The 19162-nt window shown below is 42.9% G+C and overlaps 1 protein-coding gene across 9 annotated transcripts in view; it reads left to right on the top strand.

The window, feature by feature from the left end:
• The window catches only part of LOC147023906 (transcription initiation factor TFIID subunit 4-like), a 63494-nt gene that overhangs the window by 9619 nt on the left and 34713 nt on the right, over positions 1-19162 (top strand). For all 9 annotated transcript variants that reach the window (XM_085889886.1, XM_085889885.1, XM_085889893.1 and 6 more), the window contains exons 5-6: positions 2405-2527; positions 5754-5843. In XM_085889886.1, coding sequence (XP_085746012.1) covers positions 2405-2527; positions 5754-5843 — 213 coding nt within the window. The remainder of the gene's footprint in view (positions 1-2404; positions 2528-5753; positions 5844-19162) is intronic.

The following is a 19162-nucleotide window of genomic DNA, read 5'->3' as shown; positions in this document are numbered from 1 at the left end:
TCGCAGGCATAGAGTGGATGACTGGGTCTGGTGAAAAATGAGCAGCGTTCTCAGAAATGTCAAACTTTAATAATCAAGCGTCGAAGATGATATGTTTGTCACAAATCCCGAAGGTTCTTTAAATCGGTCAATATCCAACCGGCAGGCAAGTAAGGTCCAAACTTGCAGCTAGAGCATGAGCGATTACACGAACACACCTGTGCAGCCTTGTACAGAACAAAGCAACTGATGACTGACTTTTATTCTTCCCTTCCCTCATTTCGCTATGTTTTCCCATTTATATTTACTTGGACAGAGAATGGTTCACGGGGAGGAAGCAGAAATTCACTGAACTCTCCCGATCTTTTCATGCAGCATCCAACTAAAACATTGTAACTTGTCACCTTTTTACTCTAATCAACCATGAGATCAATTTTTAGAATAAACATCTCACCTTGGCAAACATTACACGGTCATATTTCGTATATTGTACAAAAATTCGGCAATTCTCCTTGTATACGTACAGTATGTGGGTGGATATGTATGTGTGAATGTTGTTGAATCAAACGACTTGGCTGATCTTCGTGAGATTTTGGATGTGCTTAAGGCAGCACCCAGTGCCAGGTCTTGGGCACAAAATAATTCCTGAACACCCTTACCCCCTCCCATGAAGGGGGGAAAGTATATGTGTAACAATGCGCAAATAACCTGGACACATGTAACAGTGCAAGTGGTTTAACCACTGCCCCCCTGCCAGAGGGTGGGTCATATTGACATCATATTCCGCTCCTGGAGGGAGCAGGTATTACGAGTAATAAACGATTCGTTCCTTGTTGAGTCGTAAGTGAACACGAGCGTTAACATCGCAGCGAATCAATGTGTTGCCTCTCAGTCCGTCGTGGAGAATTTGAGACGCAACACGCGAATAATCTTCAAGAAAAGATTTCAATTTTTTTTCAACCTTCACAAATCCCTTCCAAAAACGTCGATGACTAGAACGGCACTCGGTAGATAGAGAACATACCTCCACTTGGCTGAACAGTTTACGTTTTGTATTGCACCGATAAGCCGGATCCGGATCTGAACCAAAATTTAATCAGCTTGCTCTTGTCGCCTTCCCAACTCATCCACCAAGTTTTGTCAGAGCCAACTTTTTGAAATATCATGCTCTATATCGTTTTTGGCCTGATCTTTCAATGGTGAAGAAGTGCTTTGGGAGGGGAATTATCTTATCTGGATTCGGATCTTCATCAAAATCGAATCGATTTTGTCCTTGGCAGCCAACTAGCCTGCCCACCAAGTTTCAGCCGAATCCTCCAATATTTTTTTGAGATATCGTGCTATATATATTTTTTAGCCCCATCACTCAATGGTGAAGAATCACTTTAAAAAATCTCAGATCTTCACCGAAATTGAATCGATTCTTCTTTGTCACACACCCAACGTGTCCACAAAGTTTTTTTTTTTCCACATCTATCGACAACTGTTTTTTCGATATCGTGCTATATATCATTTTTGGTCCTATCTCTCGATGGTAAAGAATCACTTGAAAAATTCCATGATCTGGATCCACATCCAAAAATGTGCGCTGCTATCCTTGGCCATCACCTCCAGACACAAAAAAAAAAAAACTTCAGAACGATTGGTTCAAAGCTGTGGACAAAAATCTCGTGACAAACAGACAAGCTAGAAATAATTCGTAGAGCTCCATTTGACGAAACAGAATGAACTGAATAAAACAGCACTGAGTGGAGTGCGTACCTCCGCCAGGCTGAACAGTTTACGTATTGTATCCCACCGATAGGCCGGATCTGAATCTGGACCTGAACCAAAATCAAATCCGCCTTATTCTTGTCAAATAGCAAACTTGTTAACCTTGTTTTGTCATGACTCATCCACAATTTTGAGATATCGTGCTATCTCATAAGTGGTGAAGAACCACTTATTAAAAAAAAAACTCTCGGATCCGGATCCGGACTCAGATCTCCATCAAAATCGAACCGATTTGTCCTCGTCACATATCCAACTTGTCCACCACGTTTCATGCGAATCCGTCCACAACTTTTTGAGATATCGTGCTATGTATCGTTCTTGGCCATTTCTGATAAATACGAGTCGCATTTTTGCCTGGACTGAAAAAAAAAACAAAAAACTGCGCGACTTCAGCTTCTTGGTGACGTGTCTTGTGTAATGAACCGAGTCGTTGTTCCTTCCCCACCACCACCTAACAAGAAAAGTAATCTTCTTGTGTTGGGCAGCTACCCTAAGTGTATGGGATAAAGTTGGAGAGACATTGTGTGATGCGATGAAGGTCTGATGGGTGGGATAAGTGCTCACACGCGTTGAGACTTTTTACGAAGGAAGCACCTTTTGTTTTGTTTTTTTCTCCCACTCCTGACCTTCCCTTTGGCTGCCAAAATTACAGGAAGTGATGGAGAATGTAAAAAAGTGTAAGAACTTTCTCTCCACGCTCATCAAGTTGGCATCGTCTGGACAGCAGTTGCCTGAGACCACGCGGAATGTGAAGGAGCTTGTCCAGAGCCTCCTGGTAGGTTTAATCTTCTGAGCACTCAACTGTTTCTTCACAATGTGATGGTTACAGCCAGGTACATTAGCCTTGAGCTCGAGGGATGTCGACTCTCAGCTGGTTATTCGAGTGGTGGTCTTCATCCTAGGTGGAGCGGAGTTGCAAAGTGTGAATGATGTGGAAGATCATCCTGTGTATTCTACAGATGTTTAAAACTCATGACTTGGAAATGTAGACATTATGGAGAAAGAAAAATCAAAACTGATTTTCTTCTTCTTCTCCTTCTCCTTCTCCTTCTCCTTCTCCTTCTCCTTCTCCTCCTTCTCCTTCTCCTTCTCCTTCTCCTCCTCCTCCTCCTCCTCCTCCTCATCATCCTCCTCCTCCCGTGTGCAGCACAAGGCCCTGTGCTCGTTCGAGTAGGAATTTATTCAGGGTCCCGGCGATAGCTCGCCTACTCTTAGAGATGCGCACACGAGCTATCATGCGCGCATCTCTCGGCCATACTGCCAGCCGAACAATGATTCGAATTTGGGTTTAAAATGCAGCTTTGAAGGTTAGTTATTTAATTCTTCTTTTCTAATGCACGCGTTTATGGGTGGCGTAGTCAGTCGTCGCATCCCTTTTCTAACCTTGTGACGAGTCGTGAGGAAAGTCCTTTTTCCTGACTTGCAGCTTGTCGTTCCGTCGAACAGAATTGACCGATTTACAGAAGGAGGCACTTTCAGTTGATGCGGAAGATTGGGTTCTTGTGAACGCCATCCCAGCACATGATGGACGGTGGAACGTATCTTCGTAAACAACTTGCAACTCACTCGTAATGGTCCAGTAAGGGGTATAACGTTAGACCTGTTCATCGTGCGTGCTGTTGCGCAATTTGAAGACGGCGTCGAAAAAGGTGTGCGTGCACGAAAACTCCGAGTGGTTTTGAGAATGCACGACACAAACGTAAATTGGTGGACTGAAGGTTTTTGGAATCCTGTGAAAACCATCGTGAGGAAGTTCTTGCTTTTATATTTGCACACAGCAAACAATGATTGTTGTTAACGGAACTTGGTTACAAAGGAATACACATTCGATAATGATCTATGTAGTCCGACAAACTACATCGGGATTTCTGCAGGGTCTGAGGCCCAAGGTGAAGCTGCGCCACAAATCGAGCACACTCGTGCAGAGAAATGCTCGAGACGACACCGGATTCATGTTCAGACAAACACGGCCGTTGAGTTTGAGGGAAGTGACATACCTTCCTGAGACATTCTGGGTACCGGCAACGTCATCTTTATGACCCTTCTTTTCTCCCCACACTCAGCAGGGGGGAAATTTAGGGAGCAATTTCCTCTCCCTCATTGGGATGCCAACCTGTGGTGTTTAACTGTGCTCTTTCCATCAAAGGCCGAGTGTCGAGCAAGGAAGGAGAACAAACCGTTCTTGCGTCTTTGGTGTGACTCGGCACCAGTCGAAGTGGAACCAGCGACCTTCCAGACTCTGAGCGGATCCTGCAATCGTTATGCCACTGATTCTGTGCTTTTTAAATTTTATTTATTTATTCCTATGTAGCGTGTGGCTGCTTGGCTGTATCATTTTATTGAGGCATAGCTGTGCCGCTGATGCAATTCCCCGTTACCAATAAGCTGGAACTCATTTTTCCAACCTCTGAAGGATGACAGGCTGAGTTGCACCACTTGGTGGTATTTCAACAGCACAGCAACGGCTTGAACTCAAAACCCTGACATCATAAGCCAGCCACCTTAACCGTAAAGCCAACACCAGGCTTACTGAATCTGCTTATCCTACGATAATGGAACTACAGCACATGTGTATGCACGTATCATATACTCCTCCGAGAGGATTTGACCGAGGAAGCTGAAACTTTCAGACATTAACGAGGGCACACTGAAGTTGTGCTTGAGCATGAGGAGAGTGCACAGTTATCCTCGTTATATCACCACAATGTGTTGTATAAGCAGAACGCATGGTTTTGCTTTTTGTACGCAATCCGGGTTATTTTTATTTTCGGGAGCAATCGAGGCAGCAGTCTGTTGCCTATACACCGCCCAAATAGAGTGGCGTGTCGGAAGAACGTGTTGCACGCTCGGAGCAAGATCGCTGCAGGGTGAGTGCTCTGCTCGTTCTTCGAATCGACTCAAAATCCTGAAGGATGACTTCATAAACCGGAAGACCAAACACTGTATTGGAGTCATCAGAAGTTTGAAACGGATGTTGAATCGGTCCTTTGTTTGCAAAATGCTGACGACAAACCCCCGAATAGGGGGGTGGCCATTGTGAAATGTTCCCCAAAGGAATTTTGCCAAGCAGACCCACAGACTATTCGTTGCCACGTCCTTTGAAAATGTCCAAAGGGAGAACGATGAATCGTTTCAACCTCCCGGCACGTGCACTCGTTGCGCTTTTCAACGCTGTTGAGAGAAAAAGGATCATTCAGTTGTGTCAACCGTTACTGCCTGGACATTGATAACCTTTTGGCAGGCTTTTTGTCATCCAGAGGTTTATCCATGCATTTGCGCAATTGCAAGCCTTCTGCCAACTTGGAGAAAATGACGATTTTGGAACAATCTTTGAGAAAAGGATGCACTAAACAAAGCGCGAGGCACCGCCATATCTGTCTGAATGCAGAATCTGAGACAGCTACTACACCCTCAGGGCTTGAGACGGCGTGAATGCCGATTCTCAGTTACTCCACCCTCAGGACGTGAGACGGTCTGAATATTTTTTTTCCAAAATACTGCGAGGAAGGTTTTTTTTGAAAGTGTTCAAGTATTGAACTTTTCTCCTCCTCAAGTATTGAGGTATTGAACCAACCTCCTCCTCAAGAACCAAAGTATTGAACAATTGAAGAGATTCAATTGAAAATTAAAAGAAAGATTTTAGAGGAAAAAATAATTTTTAGGAAGTTTACAACCGTTGATTCAGCGTCTTTCACACCACATTATTTAACACGTTACATTCGTTGTTCTTCGTGCTTCTTGGAATTAAAAATGTTTTGTTTTTATTTTTTTTACATACATGTATGTGTGTGTATATATATATATATATATATATATATATATATATATATATATATATATATATATATATATATATATATATATATATATATATATATATATATATATATATATTTTTTTTTTTTTCTTTCTGGCGACAGACGGATTGTCGAGAATCCTTGCAGATGTGCCATAGCTGTCACGTGATCCGTAAATGATGGTTCTCCTGCCCATTCTCTCAGGATGCCAAGGTTGAACCCGAGGAGTTTACGGCCAGGTTGCAGAAGGAGTTGAAATCCTCACCCCAGCCTCACCTTGTGCCCTTTCTTAAGGTGAGATCGGGGTGAGTGCAGACTGTGATGAAATTGGCTGGGCGTTTCTTTCTGGCTAATGGATAGCTTTGTGTGTAACATTTAATACACATCAAAATACTGTATACAGTTTACATTGAAGAAAAAATAATTTTAAATCCACAGTTGAGGTTTGAACTCAGTTTGGCTTATTGTCTAGACATAAAAATTTGAATTTTTTTTTCAAACGGAGATCGAGGCTCATGGAAGAGCTGACATCACAGAGGTGAGAGCCTGACACATAAGCATTGGAACAGAAGAGACAACGGAGGAGGGGAGGGGGGAGACAATTTGTCAAGGAATGAATGGGCAGGCAACAATGCATATAGGCCAAAGGAAAAAGTCAAGGGAACAAAGGGGATAAGTGGATGAGTTAACAGACAGGAAAAGCTGACAGTCATGGTAAATGTGGACATGTGCGGGTGAGCGAGACATCAAAGTCATTGAAAGATGAATATACAGTCATGCGCCACTTAACGACGGGGATACATTCTGAGAAATGCATCGTTAAGCGATTTCATCATTGTGCGAACATCATAGAGTGTACTTACACAAGCCTCGATGGTATAGCCTATTGCTCCTAGGCTTCAAACCTGCAGAGCATGTTACTGTACTGAATACTGGAGGCAATTATAACACAATGGAAAGTATTTGTGTATCTAAACAAAGAAAAGGTGCAGTAAAAATACAGTATAAAAGATGAAAAAAAAAATGGTACACCTGTGAAGGGCACTTACAATGAATGGAGCTTGCAGGACTGGAAGTTGCTCTGGGTGAGTCAGTGGGTGAGTGGTGAGTGAATGTGAAGGCCTCGGACATTACTGTACACGACTGTCGATTTTATAAACACTACACTTCGGCGACAATAAATTTATAAATAAAAATTGTTCTTTCTTCAATAATAAATTAACCTTAGCTCACTGTAACTTTTTTACTTTATAAACTTTTTAATTAATTTAAACTTTTTGACTCTTTTGTAATAACCCTAACCCTTAACAAACACATTGCACAGCTGTACAAATGTTTTTGTTTTTTTTAACTTTTAAAACTTTTTTGTTGAAACTAACACACAAACACACACATTAGCCTCAGCCTAGACAGGGTCAGGATCATCAATATCAATGTCTTCCACCTCCACATCTTGTCCCACATCCAAGATAAACGGAAGATGTGTTAGTTTTACCTTTGTGCTGTTCATGATGGCCATGTGTGTTGTTAGGGGCTGCTTACAATCTCCTCTCGCATCAATTATAGAAAGGTGAATAAATAGCGTTTGAATTTTTAGCTCGCCTGTTCGAAGAACAGAGAGCTATAGTGATACCCCCGGCGTGAGCATGAGTGTCAGCGTGAGCGTGAAAATGTTAAAGTTTTTGGTGCAAGTTATTTTGAAGCTTGCCATTCATTTAATATGTGTACTTGGATGCTGATATTTGGCATGGAGGTTCCTTTGGGGTATATTATTGATGTAGTGAAGTTGAAATTTAAAAATAATTTCAATTTTAAAAAAATTTTGACCTGTTTTGAACTTAACTTTTTTGTAGCACATCAATGTTAAAGTTTTTTCCTTTCTAATGTTTTTATCTACCACACTATTTTTTACTGATTACAATAGAGAAATACATATATTGCTTTAAAATTATTTGGATCAGACTTCACTGCAATGCTTTATAAAAAATATTATTAGACTAGTCTTTTAAATACGATAAATGTATAAACAGGCGAGCATTGGGTGGCTTTGACACTAACTCTCTGGTATAAATACGTCATCATTGCATCGATGTTATAATTTACAAATAAAGAAACGAGCACCTGTCAGTTGTGTGATATATTTTCGGAACTGTGCGAATGTTTTAACCACATAAAAAGCTTTACTAAAAATTAATTTACGTTTTAATTTCTACTGTAACAACAACGATTTATTCGCTGAATTCTTTAACTCAAAGGTAATTTACTTGCTGGAAGGTAAACGTGCAAAAAACGGGTCAAATAGGGTGAAAATCGGGGTGTTTTCGGATGTTAGGTCAACATTGGGTCAGTTTAAACGCTGGTTTTCTTGAATGCCGATTTAGCGCGACCCCGCTTTTTTCGCGATGACATTTTATGGACCTCAACGATCGCGTTATAAAGGGGCCACACTGAAGTTGTCTATTATCATTATCAAGTATTATGTACTGTACATAATTGTATGTGCCATACTGTACTTTTAAACGACTGGCAGCGCCACGATGGTGACGACATCACGAGGCGATTGGAATTTTTCAGCTCCATTATCATCTTATGGGACCACAGTCATATATGCGGTCCGTCGTTGACCGAAACGTCGTAATGCGGTGCATGACTGTATATGTATATGTATATGTATATGTATATGTATATATATATATGTATATATATATATATATATATATATATATATATATATATATATATTGTTGTGGTTACCAAATTCGCAAACCACCATTCAGGTCCCTTAGGTGAGGTATCTCAGTAAGTACATGTGTAGTTAGGCCCAAACCCGTTGTCTAGTGGGAATACATGTCATTTATGCGTGCTGCGACTCTTCAGGATAGCCGTTTTTCTTTTGCTATCTTTATTTTGGACCAACCGCCATGATTACCACCACCAACCACCGCTTCACCACAACCGCCACGACCTTCACGTCACACCTCGCAACCGTCGCATCGCCCCCGTTCTTGCGCCGCCTGTGGGTACCGGTGTTGGACTCGTGCAGGGCGCGCGCCGAACAGCGTGTACAAAATCATGGATTTTGTGCTTCAAAAACGGATCAAAAACGACACACGCCCACTTTTTACCGTCCAATCGGTGAGCGAGGGGCGATTTGGCCCCGCCTCCAGGGCGTTGGAGGGCTATCGTTATATGCAAATTTATGGATCAAAAAGCATTCACGCCCACTTTTTCTCGGGCCAATGGGGAGCGAGGTGAAAGGTCGAAGGGAGGGGGTCAAAGAGGAGAGGGCAAAGCTACGGGGCTGATAAAAGCGACCGTGTTCGTCAGTCCAGAGAGTAGTAGAGTAGGAGAGTCGAGAGGGAACAGAGAGGCAAGACTTCGCGGGCGGTGGAGTTGGCAAGAAGGAGCTGGTCGTCGTGTGCGTTGGAGTCGGAACGGAGGGGACGGAGCTGTGGAGAGGCGGCGAGGGCAGACGAGGGGGTGCTCGCGTCGTGCAGGGAGCTGCACCCCAGGGAGGCCGACAGCGCGACCTGGCCGAGGTGGAGACGCTCGTTGCGGGGCAATAAAAATCCTCTATACCCCGAGCATCAGCAACCCCCTCCTGTTTCCCCCGCGCTGAGATAGTGCGACCAAGGGGGCCCCTTTCCCACCCCCTACCAGACACTGCCCGCAAGGCCCGCGGAGTTGAGGCACCATCGCCGCTCCGCGTCTCATCACCAGACGGGTAGGCCCGACCCGGTCTCGGCCTCAGGCCCGCCTCATCCTTGAGGGTATTCTTTTCCTTGGTTTTGGGTATGTGTTGTCGGCGCCGTCTGTGAAGTAAAATTGTATAAGTGTTGCCGTGTGCTCGGTAGTCGGATAGCTCTGCATTGTGTTTCTCTTTTATATTTGCTTTTTGTGTAATATTGTGTTTTTCTTTTCTGTGTGCTTTTGGTGGAATTGAATATGTGTGCTTTCCGTTCGGCGCGAATAAATGTGCTTTGTGTTGAACTGTTTCCCGCTTCGCTTCGTCATTTCCTTCATTGAATCCTCATCTTGCTTCACGTAAAGGGTTGGTAGTGGGCTGAATACGCCCGATAATTAATCGAACCGTCGAGGTCGACGATAACACCGCTCGGTTATCCCGATAGTACGGAACGGGTCGCTTAAGTGGCCCGTGTCCGAAGTCGACCTGCGGCGAGGTGCGATCGCCCGGTCTACCCTCCGCGTGGGTACTTAGGTAGGTCGAATTTGGCGAGGAACCCTATCCCACGCGGGGGCTGATTGGCTCGATCGCGGTGAGACCGAAAGGTCCACCCGTGACTGGTTCCCGGCGTTAGTCCGAGAGGGTCACGACTGGATTGTCCGTCCGGTGGGCGACGTGCCGCGATTCGAGTTACGTGACCGTCAGCATGCCGGCGGGCGCGAATACTGCAACAATATATATATATACACACACACGCAGAGTCATGAGTAGAAGAGGTCTGTCGTGAGCATTCATTCAAATGTAATATCATTTATTTGTTAAAACCTGGTGTTGGCTTAGTGGTTAGGGTAGTGGCTTGGGATCCTTGGGTCCTGAGTTCAAACCCCGTTTTCCGCTGAATTAACACCAGGGGGTTGACTCAGCCTGTCATCCTTCTGAGGTCGGCGAAATGAGTGCCAGTGTAGCAGCCAAAAGGCTGCACACGAAGGGAAGGGGTATCAACGGATTCATAAAATCAGGTATTGGTGTGGTCCAGGCATTATGGGCCGAATGGCCTCCTGTGCAAAAAATTTCCTCGTAATCCTTGTAAATATTTTGTTTCAACAGGGAGACCTTATTGGATTGTACAAATATTGATGTAATGTTTGATTTTCCTGAATAAAGCGAAGAATACACTTGTCTGGTTCCTGAGTGCCCAGCGGCTTGCCCGGAACCTTTTCCATTAAGAAATAAACTTTATGTACCTGCATTGTTATTCGATTTGAAGTGAAATACCTTCATGGAAATAGTCTAATGCCATCTGAAACTTGTCAACTGGAGGAGTGACACTGACGGAAGAAAAATGAACCTTTTCGTCAAAAAAAAAGCTAATGAACTTCATTTGGTGGACTCATCAGATTTGGCGGTCCATTATTATACCATTGCCTTTTATTTAACAATTCCAATAATTAAAAATACTAATAACTAGAACGGCACTCTTCGACGACGTGATGTTGACCGATGTGCCTCTGCCCACATTATTCCATCATTACACGTACTTGAACCAAGTTTCATTTAAATCCCTTCAGCCGTTCTCAAGTATCACATTTTTACCTGACGTGACCTATGACCTTTGACCTCTTGATGCCAAAATCTAACCGGTTCATCTTTGCATCATAATCTGTATTTATGAAAAAACATTTATTTCTTTCTCTAATTGCCATTATAATTACAGTGAAACAAAAATATATGAAGGTAATATTTCTGGAACTTGAACTCAGGAGGATACAATCAAAGTAACACATACGGAGGCATTTTCAGGAGACAAGGCTTGTGTTGATATGCATATGGACTAACTGTAAATTAAACCAAAATTACCGAATGGCAAATAATTAAGGAAAAATGGTCAAGAATACCGTGAATAACAATCCAAAGAATAAACAGATACAAAAATGAAAAAAACAATGAGGTGAAGACTTGCAAGAGTGAATAACAAATCGACGTGTAAGAAAGGAAACTTTCAATAATACGAGATCAAATTTGGTTTTCGAAGAAGACTTAAACCGACCCACAGACGACTGGGCCTTCACTACTCCATTAACACTATCCCAAAGACGTGGCCAGTAATAATGTAGTGCATCAATAGAATATGATGTACGAGTAAAAGGTAGAAATAAGTTATCTTGTGATCTCGTGAAATGAGTGTGGATGTCATGGACTGCTGATAGTAAAATAAAAAGATTTGTGGAAGAACATTGTTGATATGCTTGTATATAACTATCCCTGTATGTAATTTATTAATTTAAAAAAGTGTCAATGTGTTGAGTTTGGTGAAAAGAGATGCGGTGTGGTCCCGTGGATGAGAAAGGGTACAGATCCTTATGGCGTGATTTTGAATAACTGAGACTGAGTGTAGCTGATTGTTGACTGGAGCATGCCCAGACAATGTTACAATAGTTCAGGTGAGGGAGATTTAAGGTATTGTACAGGGAGAAGAAAATGTAAGGAGGAAGGAAGGTACGTATGAAGTTTAGACAGTACGCCCGTGTTTTGAGAAACAATCTTAGCCGTCGATGAAATATGATTTGTCCAGCTAAGTTTGTCATCCAAGGTAACACCTAAAAATTTCTCCAATGAACACAAACAATAGGTTCAGTGTCAATATAGATAGACTAGATGATGTCAGATAGAGGTTGGTGGATTTGTTAAAGAACATACACTTGGTTTTATTGGGATTTATGGAAAGTTTGTTCGATTTTAAACCAGGATGAAACGTTGATGAGCTCACTGTTCAGAGTATTGATCAAAGAGTTGTAACTGGGATTGGAAGAGACGACAGTCATATCATCAGCAGAAGAAAAAAAAGATAATAAAGAAGAAGTATGTGGCTTAACATACATACATACATACATACATATATATATATATATATATATATATATATATATATATATATATATATATATATATATATATATATATATATATATATATATATATATATATATATATATATATGAGCCTGGTGTTGGCGCAGTGGTTAGGGCAGCGTCTTGGGATCCAAAAGGTCCCGAGTTCAAGCCCCGTTGGGCCACTGAATTAATACACCAGGGGCTTGACTCAGCCTGTCATCCTTCCGAGGTCGGCAAAGTGAGTACCAGTGTACTGGGCCGGTGTATACCCCAGTTAGAATAGGTGTACCATATCCATGTGTTGTAAGAGGAGACCAGGGTTGCGTCAGGAAGGGCATCCGGCGTAAAACATGTGCCAAATCACTATGCGGATCATTCGGATGATCCGCTGTGGCGACCCCTAACGGGAGCAGCAGAAAGAAGAAGAGAGAGGATATATATATATATATATATATATATATATATATATATATATATATATATATATATATATATATATATATATATATATATATATTAGGAAAAGAAGAGGCCCAAGTATAGATCATTGGGGAACTCCTTAGCTGATAGCTCTCCATTAAGAATTAGAGCTTTTAACGACTAAATTGCTGCCTAGTAGTAAGATAGTCTTTAAACCATTGAAGAGCACAACATCTAACACCATAAAAAAATCAAGTTTGGAGAGAAGAATATGATGATCAATCATATCGAAGCCTTTGGATAAGTGAATGAAAACACCAACGATATACAATCTGTCAGAGAGTGTGCGTGCACATTTGAAATTAAATATGTCATATGAATAAGAGACATATCTGTGGAGTGCTTGCTACGAAAGCCAAACTGCTCATCGAAAATGATGTTAAATTTCGAGAGAAATTTGGTTCACCAGTAATATAAACAAGTCTCTCCAAAATTTTAGAAAAACACAGAAGAACAGATATAGGTCTGTAATTGTGAATGGACTGACGATCGCAACTTTAGAAAACGGGAGTAACTTTAGTAACCTTCAGATTCAGAGGAACAGAACCAGTAAGGAAAGATCGATATAATATGTGGGCTAAGGGGTGAGAAATAAATGACATGACAGACTTTAAAACAGAAGAACGAATTTCATCAAAGCCACAACTTCTCGTGACACGATTGAGCTTCCTGCCGATCTCAGTTATTTCAAAATTATTTGTTGGTACAAGGAAAAAAAAAAGAGATGATATATTGGAGTTGTGCAAATAGTCCCTGAAGTGATTGTTAGTTGGTGAGATTTTATTAGCTAGTGATGTTGGTTAAATAAGAATTGAAGGAATTAGAAATATATCTCTATGATTGGATTTATTGGCTCTAACAGCTTAGATTATGCGAGAAGTGTCGATAAAGCCTAATTTTGTAATTACAGGAGTTGATGATAGATTTGGTGAGCCATGGATAATTGGTCTTTCCTCTTCCACTCCTTTTCGTAATAAGTTGGAAATAGTGATTGCAAGAGTTAGTGAGAAGAGAAAGAAAAGTATGGTAAGCAGAGTTAGCTTGATGGGATTTATACATTCCCCCCCCCCCACCCCAATCCATGAATTTGATATCTGCAGGAGAACAACACAAGGTGTTATAGTTGATATCCCAAGTGACAAGTATAATACAGCCGAACTCTTTTGAACAGAAGTGTAATTGAGAAAGTATGGAGTAATCTGGAATCTAGGTAAATGATCATAAATGTCAGTATTGAGGATACCTGAGTGGATATCATCATTGTTATTGGTCAGTGTAGTATCAAGAAGGGAAGTGCTTTTGAGGGATAATGTGAGTTGGCTGGTCAATCAGAGGATGGAATCCATATGAGTAAAATGTATTAACAAAGTCATCAGTGGGTTGATGATTCGAACAATTGAGTAAGTTGAAATTAAAATCTCCCATTGAATAATACCGTTTCCTTTCTCAAGCAAAAACATCAAGACATCGTTGAAAAATTTCAGGATGAGAACCAGGAGCCCCATAAACGTTACCTACAATCAAATTGCAGGAAAACTCGTGTTCAATTTCAATGTAAATGCTTTCGTAGCTATCAGAAGACGGCGTAAGGTCATCACGTGGATATGAAATTTCAAACAAACTAATAAACATAACAACTCCACCTCCAATTTTATCAGAGCGTGAAGAGTGAACAAGGTTGTAATTAAGCATTGCCATATATGGAAGAGGAGATTCTCTGAATGAAGTTTCAGTAAATCCCTAAACAGAAAAGGAATGATTGAAGGTGGACAAAAACTCTTGAATATTATTGAAATATCGACAAAGGCTCCTGGAATTTTGATAAGAACAAGCTAATCCATCCATCCAGTGGGACCATACTCTGTACAGAGCGTCGGTGCTGCCAAAGCAGTGTTCTGGGCTGTTGGGCACAATCCTTGATTGGTCGTCACTCCGATGCAGGAAACTCGAATGGCTCAATCATCCCAGCAAGGTGGTACTAATTTTGCCGGCCTCAGAAGGATGACAGGCTGAGTCAGCCCCACCTGGTATTAATTCAAGAGCCTAGCGGGACTTGAAATCATGACCCTCGGATCACAAGCCCACCACTCAAACTATAAGGCCAACGCCAGGCATAATTCATGATAGGAATGGGAAAAATTAATATGAATGAGTATGATACATAAAGATAGAGAACACACACACACACACACACACACACACACACACACACACACACACACACACACACACACACACACACACACACACACACACACACACACCCTTCAGAAAGGATTCACACCCCTCAACTTGTGTCACAAAGTAAATTTAAAATGAACTAAATTTAAATTTTTTGTCACTGATCCACACAAAATACCCCATAATGACAAAGTGAAAACATGTTTTTTTAGAATTTTTTTTTACAAAATGATTAAAAATGAAAAGCTTAAAAGTCTTGCATCAATAAGTATTCAATCCCCGAAGTCGATACTTTGTAGAAGAGCCTTTGGCAGCGATTACAGCTTCAAGTCTTCTTGTGTACATCTGTATCAGCTTTGCACATCTGGATTTGGGGATTTTCTCCCATTCTTCTTTGCAGGTTTGCTCAAACTCTGTCAAGTTGGATGGAGAGTGTCGGTGAACAGCAATCTTCAAGTCTTTCCACAGATTCTCAATGGAATTCAGGTCTGGGCTTTGGCTGGGCCACTCAAGGACTTTCGCATTCTTCTTCTGAAGCCATTCCAGTGTTTCTTTAGCTGGATGCTTGGAGTCATTGTCCTGTGAGAACATAAATCTTCGCCGCAGTCCGAGGTCCTTTGCACTCTGAAGCAGGTTCTCATCAAGGTTTGCCTGTATTTGGCTCCATTCATTGTTCCCTCTGTCCTTACATGTTTCCCAGTTGCTGCCGCAGAAAAGCATCCCCATAGCATGATGCTGCCACCACTATGCTTCATGATAGGATGGTGTTAGATGGGTGATTAGCTGTGCTCGGTTTCTGCCAGATGTAGCGCTTTGCATTAAGGCCAAAGTGTTCAATTGTCATCTCCTCAGACCACAGAATATTTTACCTCATGTTCTCAGACTCTTTCACATGACTTTTTGCAAACTCGAGGCATGCCATCATGTGTTTTTTTTTCACAGGAGTGGCTTCCGTTTGGCCACTCTCCTGTAAAGCCTGGATTTGTGAAGTGCTGCAAAGATCGGTGTCCTTCCGGCAGGTTCTCCCATCTCAGCCAAGGAACTGTGTATTTCTGTCAGAGTGGTCATTGGGTTCTTGGTTACCTCCCTGACCAAGGTCCTTCTTGCCCGGTTGCTCAGTTTGGTCAGACGGCCAGCTCGAGGAAGAGTCTGGTAGTTCCACATTCTTTCCATTTCCTAATGATGGAGCTCACTGTGTTCTTGGGAACTTTCAATACTCCATACATCGTTTTATACCCTTCCCCTGGTTTATGCCTCCTTGCAATTCTATTTCGGAATTCTACGGACAGTTCCTTGGACCACATGGTAGTTTCTACTCTGACATGCACTGCCAACTGTGGGACCTTATCTGGAAAGGTGTGTTTCTTTCTAAATCATGTCCAATCAATTTAATTGGCCACAGGTGGACTGCAATTAATATATATATATATATATATATATATATATATATATATATATATATATATATATATATATATATATATATGGTGTGTTCAAAAAATATCCAACCTTAATTTTTCGTGCGTAAACAAATGAAGCCAGGGAGGTGTGGTTTGGTGCACGTATGTAGGTGATCCTAATCCTTATGCGTGAATATTTTCCCGCCTGCAGAAGGTGTCAGTTGCCGACAGACCGCCGATGAGTGAGGAAGTGTAAGTGAGCGCCGTCGGATTTTCGTTTTTGACAAAATGACGGAAAAACTTGAACAACGCTACTGCATCAAATATTGTGTAAAGCTTGGCGATTCCCAAGTGGAAACGATCCGCAAGATTCAACAGGCCTTCGGGAACGAAGCAATGGGCACCACACAGATAAAAGAGTGGAACAACCACTTCAAAAAGATGGTCGCACATCAGTGGAAAGTGAAGCACGTTCTGGGAGGCCCTGAACATCCCGAAATGAGATCGTCATTGACCAAGTGAGGACCCTGCTGATGCAGGATCGTCGAATCACGATCAGAGAACTTGCAGACGAAGCGGGCGTCAGCATTGGATCCATTCATTCCATTGTGACTGAGGATTTGGGCTTAAGGAGAATCTCAGCAAAGTTCGTGCCAAAGCTGCTAACGATCGAGCAGAAGCAACTCCGTTTGGAGATCGCACAGGACATGCTGGAGACTGTGAACAGCGATCCCAACTTCTTCAACACAGTGATCACTGGCGATGAGACCACAGTGATCCGTCATTTCGTCAAAAACGAAAATCCGACGGCGCTCACTTACACTTCCTCACTCATCGGCGGTCTGTCGGCGACTGACAGCTTCTGCAGGCGGGAAAATATTCACGCATACGAATTAGGATCGCCTCCATACGTGCACCAAACCACACCTCCCTAGCTTAATTTGTTTACGCACGGAGAATTAAGGTTGGATACTTTTTGAACACACCTCGCGTGTGTATATATATATATATATATATATATATATATATATATATATATATATATATATATATATATATATATATATATATATATATATATATATATATATATATATATATATATATATATATATATATTGTTGCGGATTCGCGCCCGCCGGCGTGCGAACGGCCACGTAACTCGAATCGCGGCACGTCGCCCACCGGACGGACAATCCCCTCGTGACCCTCTCGGACTAACGCCGGGAACTAGTCACGGGTGGACCTTTCGGCCTCACCACGATCGTGCCAATCGGCCCCCGCGTGGGATAGGGTTGCTCGCCAAATTCGACCTACCTAAGTACCCACACGGAGGGTAGACCGGGCGATCGCACCTCGCCGCAGGTCGACTTCGGACACGGGCCACTTTAAGCGACCCGTTCCGTACTATCGGGATAACCGAGCGGTGTTATCGTCGGCCTCGACGGTACGATTAATTATCGGGCGTTTTAGCCCACGACCAACCCTTTACGTGAAGTAAGATGGAGATTCAATAAAGGAAAAGACGAAGCGAAACGGGAAAACAGTTCAACATAAAGCACATTTATTTCGCGATGAACGGAAAGCACACATATACAATTACACCAAAAGCAAATGTAAAAGAAGAAGAAGAAACACACAATAATGCACAAAAAGCAAATGTAAAAGCAAAAGACAATGCAGAGCTAACCGACTACCGAGCACACGGCAACACTTATACAGTTTTACTTCACAGACGGCGCCGACAACACATATACTCAAAGCAAAAGAAAAGGACCACCCTCAAGGATGATGGGGGCGGACGGGCCTGGGGCCGAGACCGCGTCGGGCCTACCCGTCTGATGAGCCGCAAAATGGCGGTGGCGCCCCGACTCCGCGGGCCTCGCGGACAGTGTCTGGTAGGGGGTGGGAACGGGGCCCCCTTCTCGCACTATCTCAGCGCGGGGGGAAACAGGAGGGGGTTGTTGATGCTCGGGGGAAGGAGGATATCTCCCTGTCTCGGGTCCCGCGACGAGCGTCTCCACCACGACCTCGGTCGCGCCGCCGGCCTCTCCCTCCGCAGCTCCCCGACTCCGATACGAGCACCCCCTCGACCGCCTTCGCCGCCGCCACCTCTCCACAGCTCCGTCCAACCGCCTTCTCCGACTCCTCTCTTGACTCGTCCCAACTCTTCACTGACTCCGAACTCTTTTACTGCCTCCGAACTCTTAACTCTCTCCCCTCCGAACTGAACTGTTTGGCGAGCGCGGCCCCTTATATGCCCCGTGGCCTCGCTCCTTCACCTTCGACCCTTTACCTCCGACCCTTCACCTCTAACTGGCTCCCCATTGGACCGAGGAAAAGTGGGCGTGAATGCTTTTTGATCCATGAATTTGCATATAGCGACCACACTCCAACGCCCCTGGAGGCGGGGCCAAATCGCCCCACGCTCGCCGATAGGACGGAACAGAAGTGGGCGTGAGTCGTTTTTGATCCGTTTTCTTCGGAAAGGCTGTGATGTTTCTGCACACGCTGCTCGGTGCGCGCCCTGCACGAGTCCAGTATCGGTGCCCACAAGTGGCGCGGGAATGGTGGTGATGCGATGGTTGCGAGGGCGAGTTGTGACGGTAAGGGTCGTGGCTGTTGGCGTTGTTGTTGTTGTGAAGCGGCGTTGCGGTTGGTGGTTGTTGTGTGATGGCTGTTGAGACGTGGTTGGTGGTGGTAGTAATGGCGGCTGGTCCAAAATAAAGATAGTAAAAGAAAAACGGCTATCCTGAGGGGTCGCAGCCCGAATGAATGACATTTATTCCCTCTAAACAACGGGTTTGGGCCTAACTACACATATACTTACAGAGATATCTCACCTAAGGGACCTGAATGGGGGTTTGCGAATTTCGTCAACCACAACAATATATATTTATATATATATATATATATATATATATATATATATATATATATATATATATATATATATATATATATATATATATATAT

This window comes from Eptatretus burgeri, chromosome 7 (assembly GCF_056783735.1).
Source record: "Eptatretus burgeri isolate ZD-2024b chromosome 7, Ebu_testis_v1, whole genome shotgun sequence".
In the NCBI taxonomy this organism is placed as follows: domain Eukaryota; kingdom Metazoa; phylum Chordata; class Myxini; order Myxiniformes; family Myxinidae; genus Eptatretus; species Eptatretus burgeri.
This window is presented reverse-complemented; position numbering and strand designations above follow the sequence as displayed.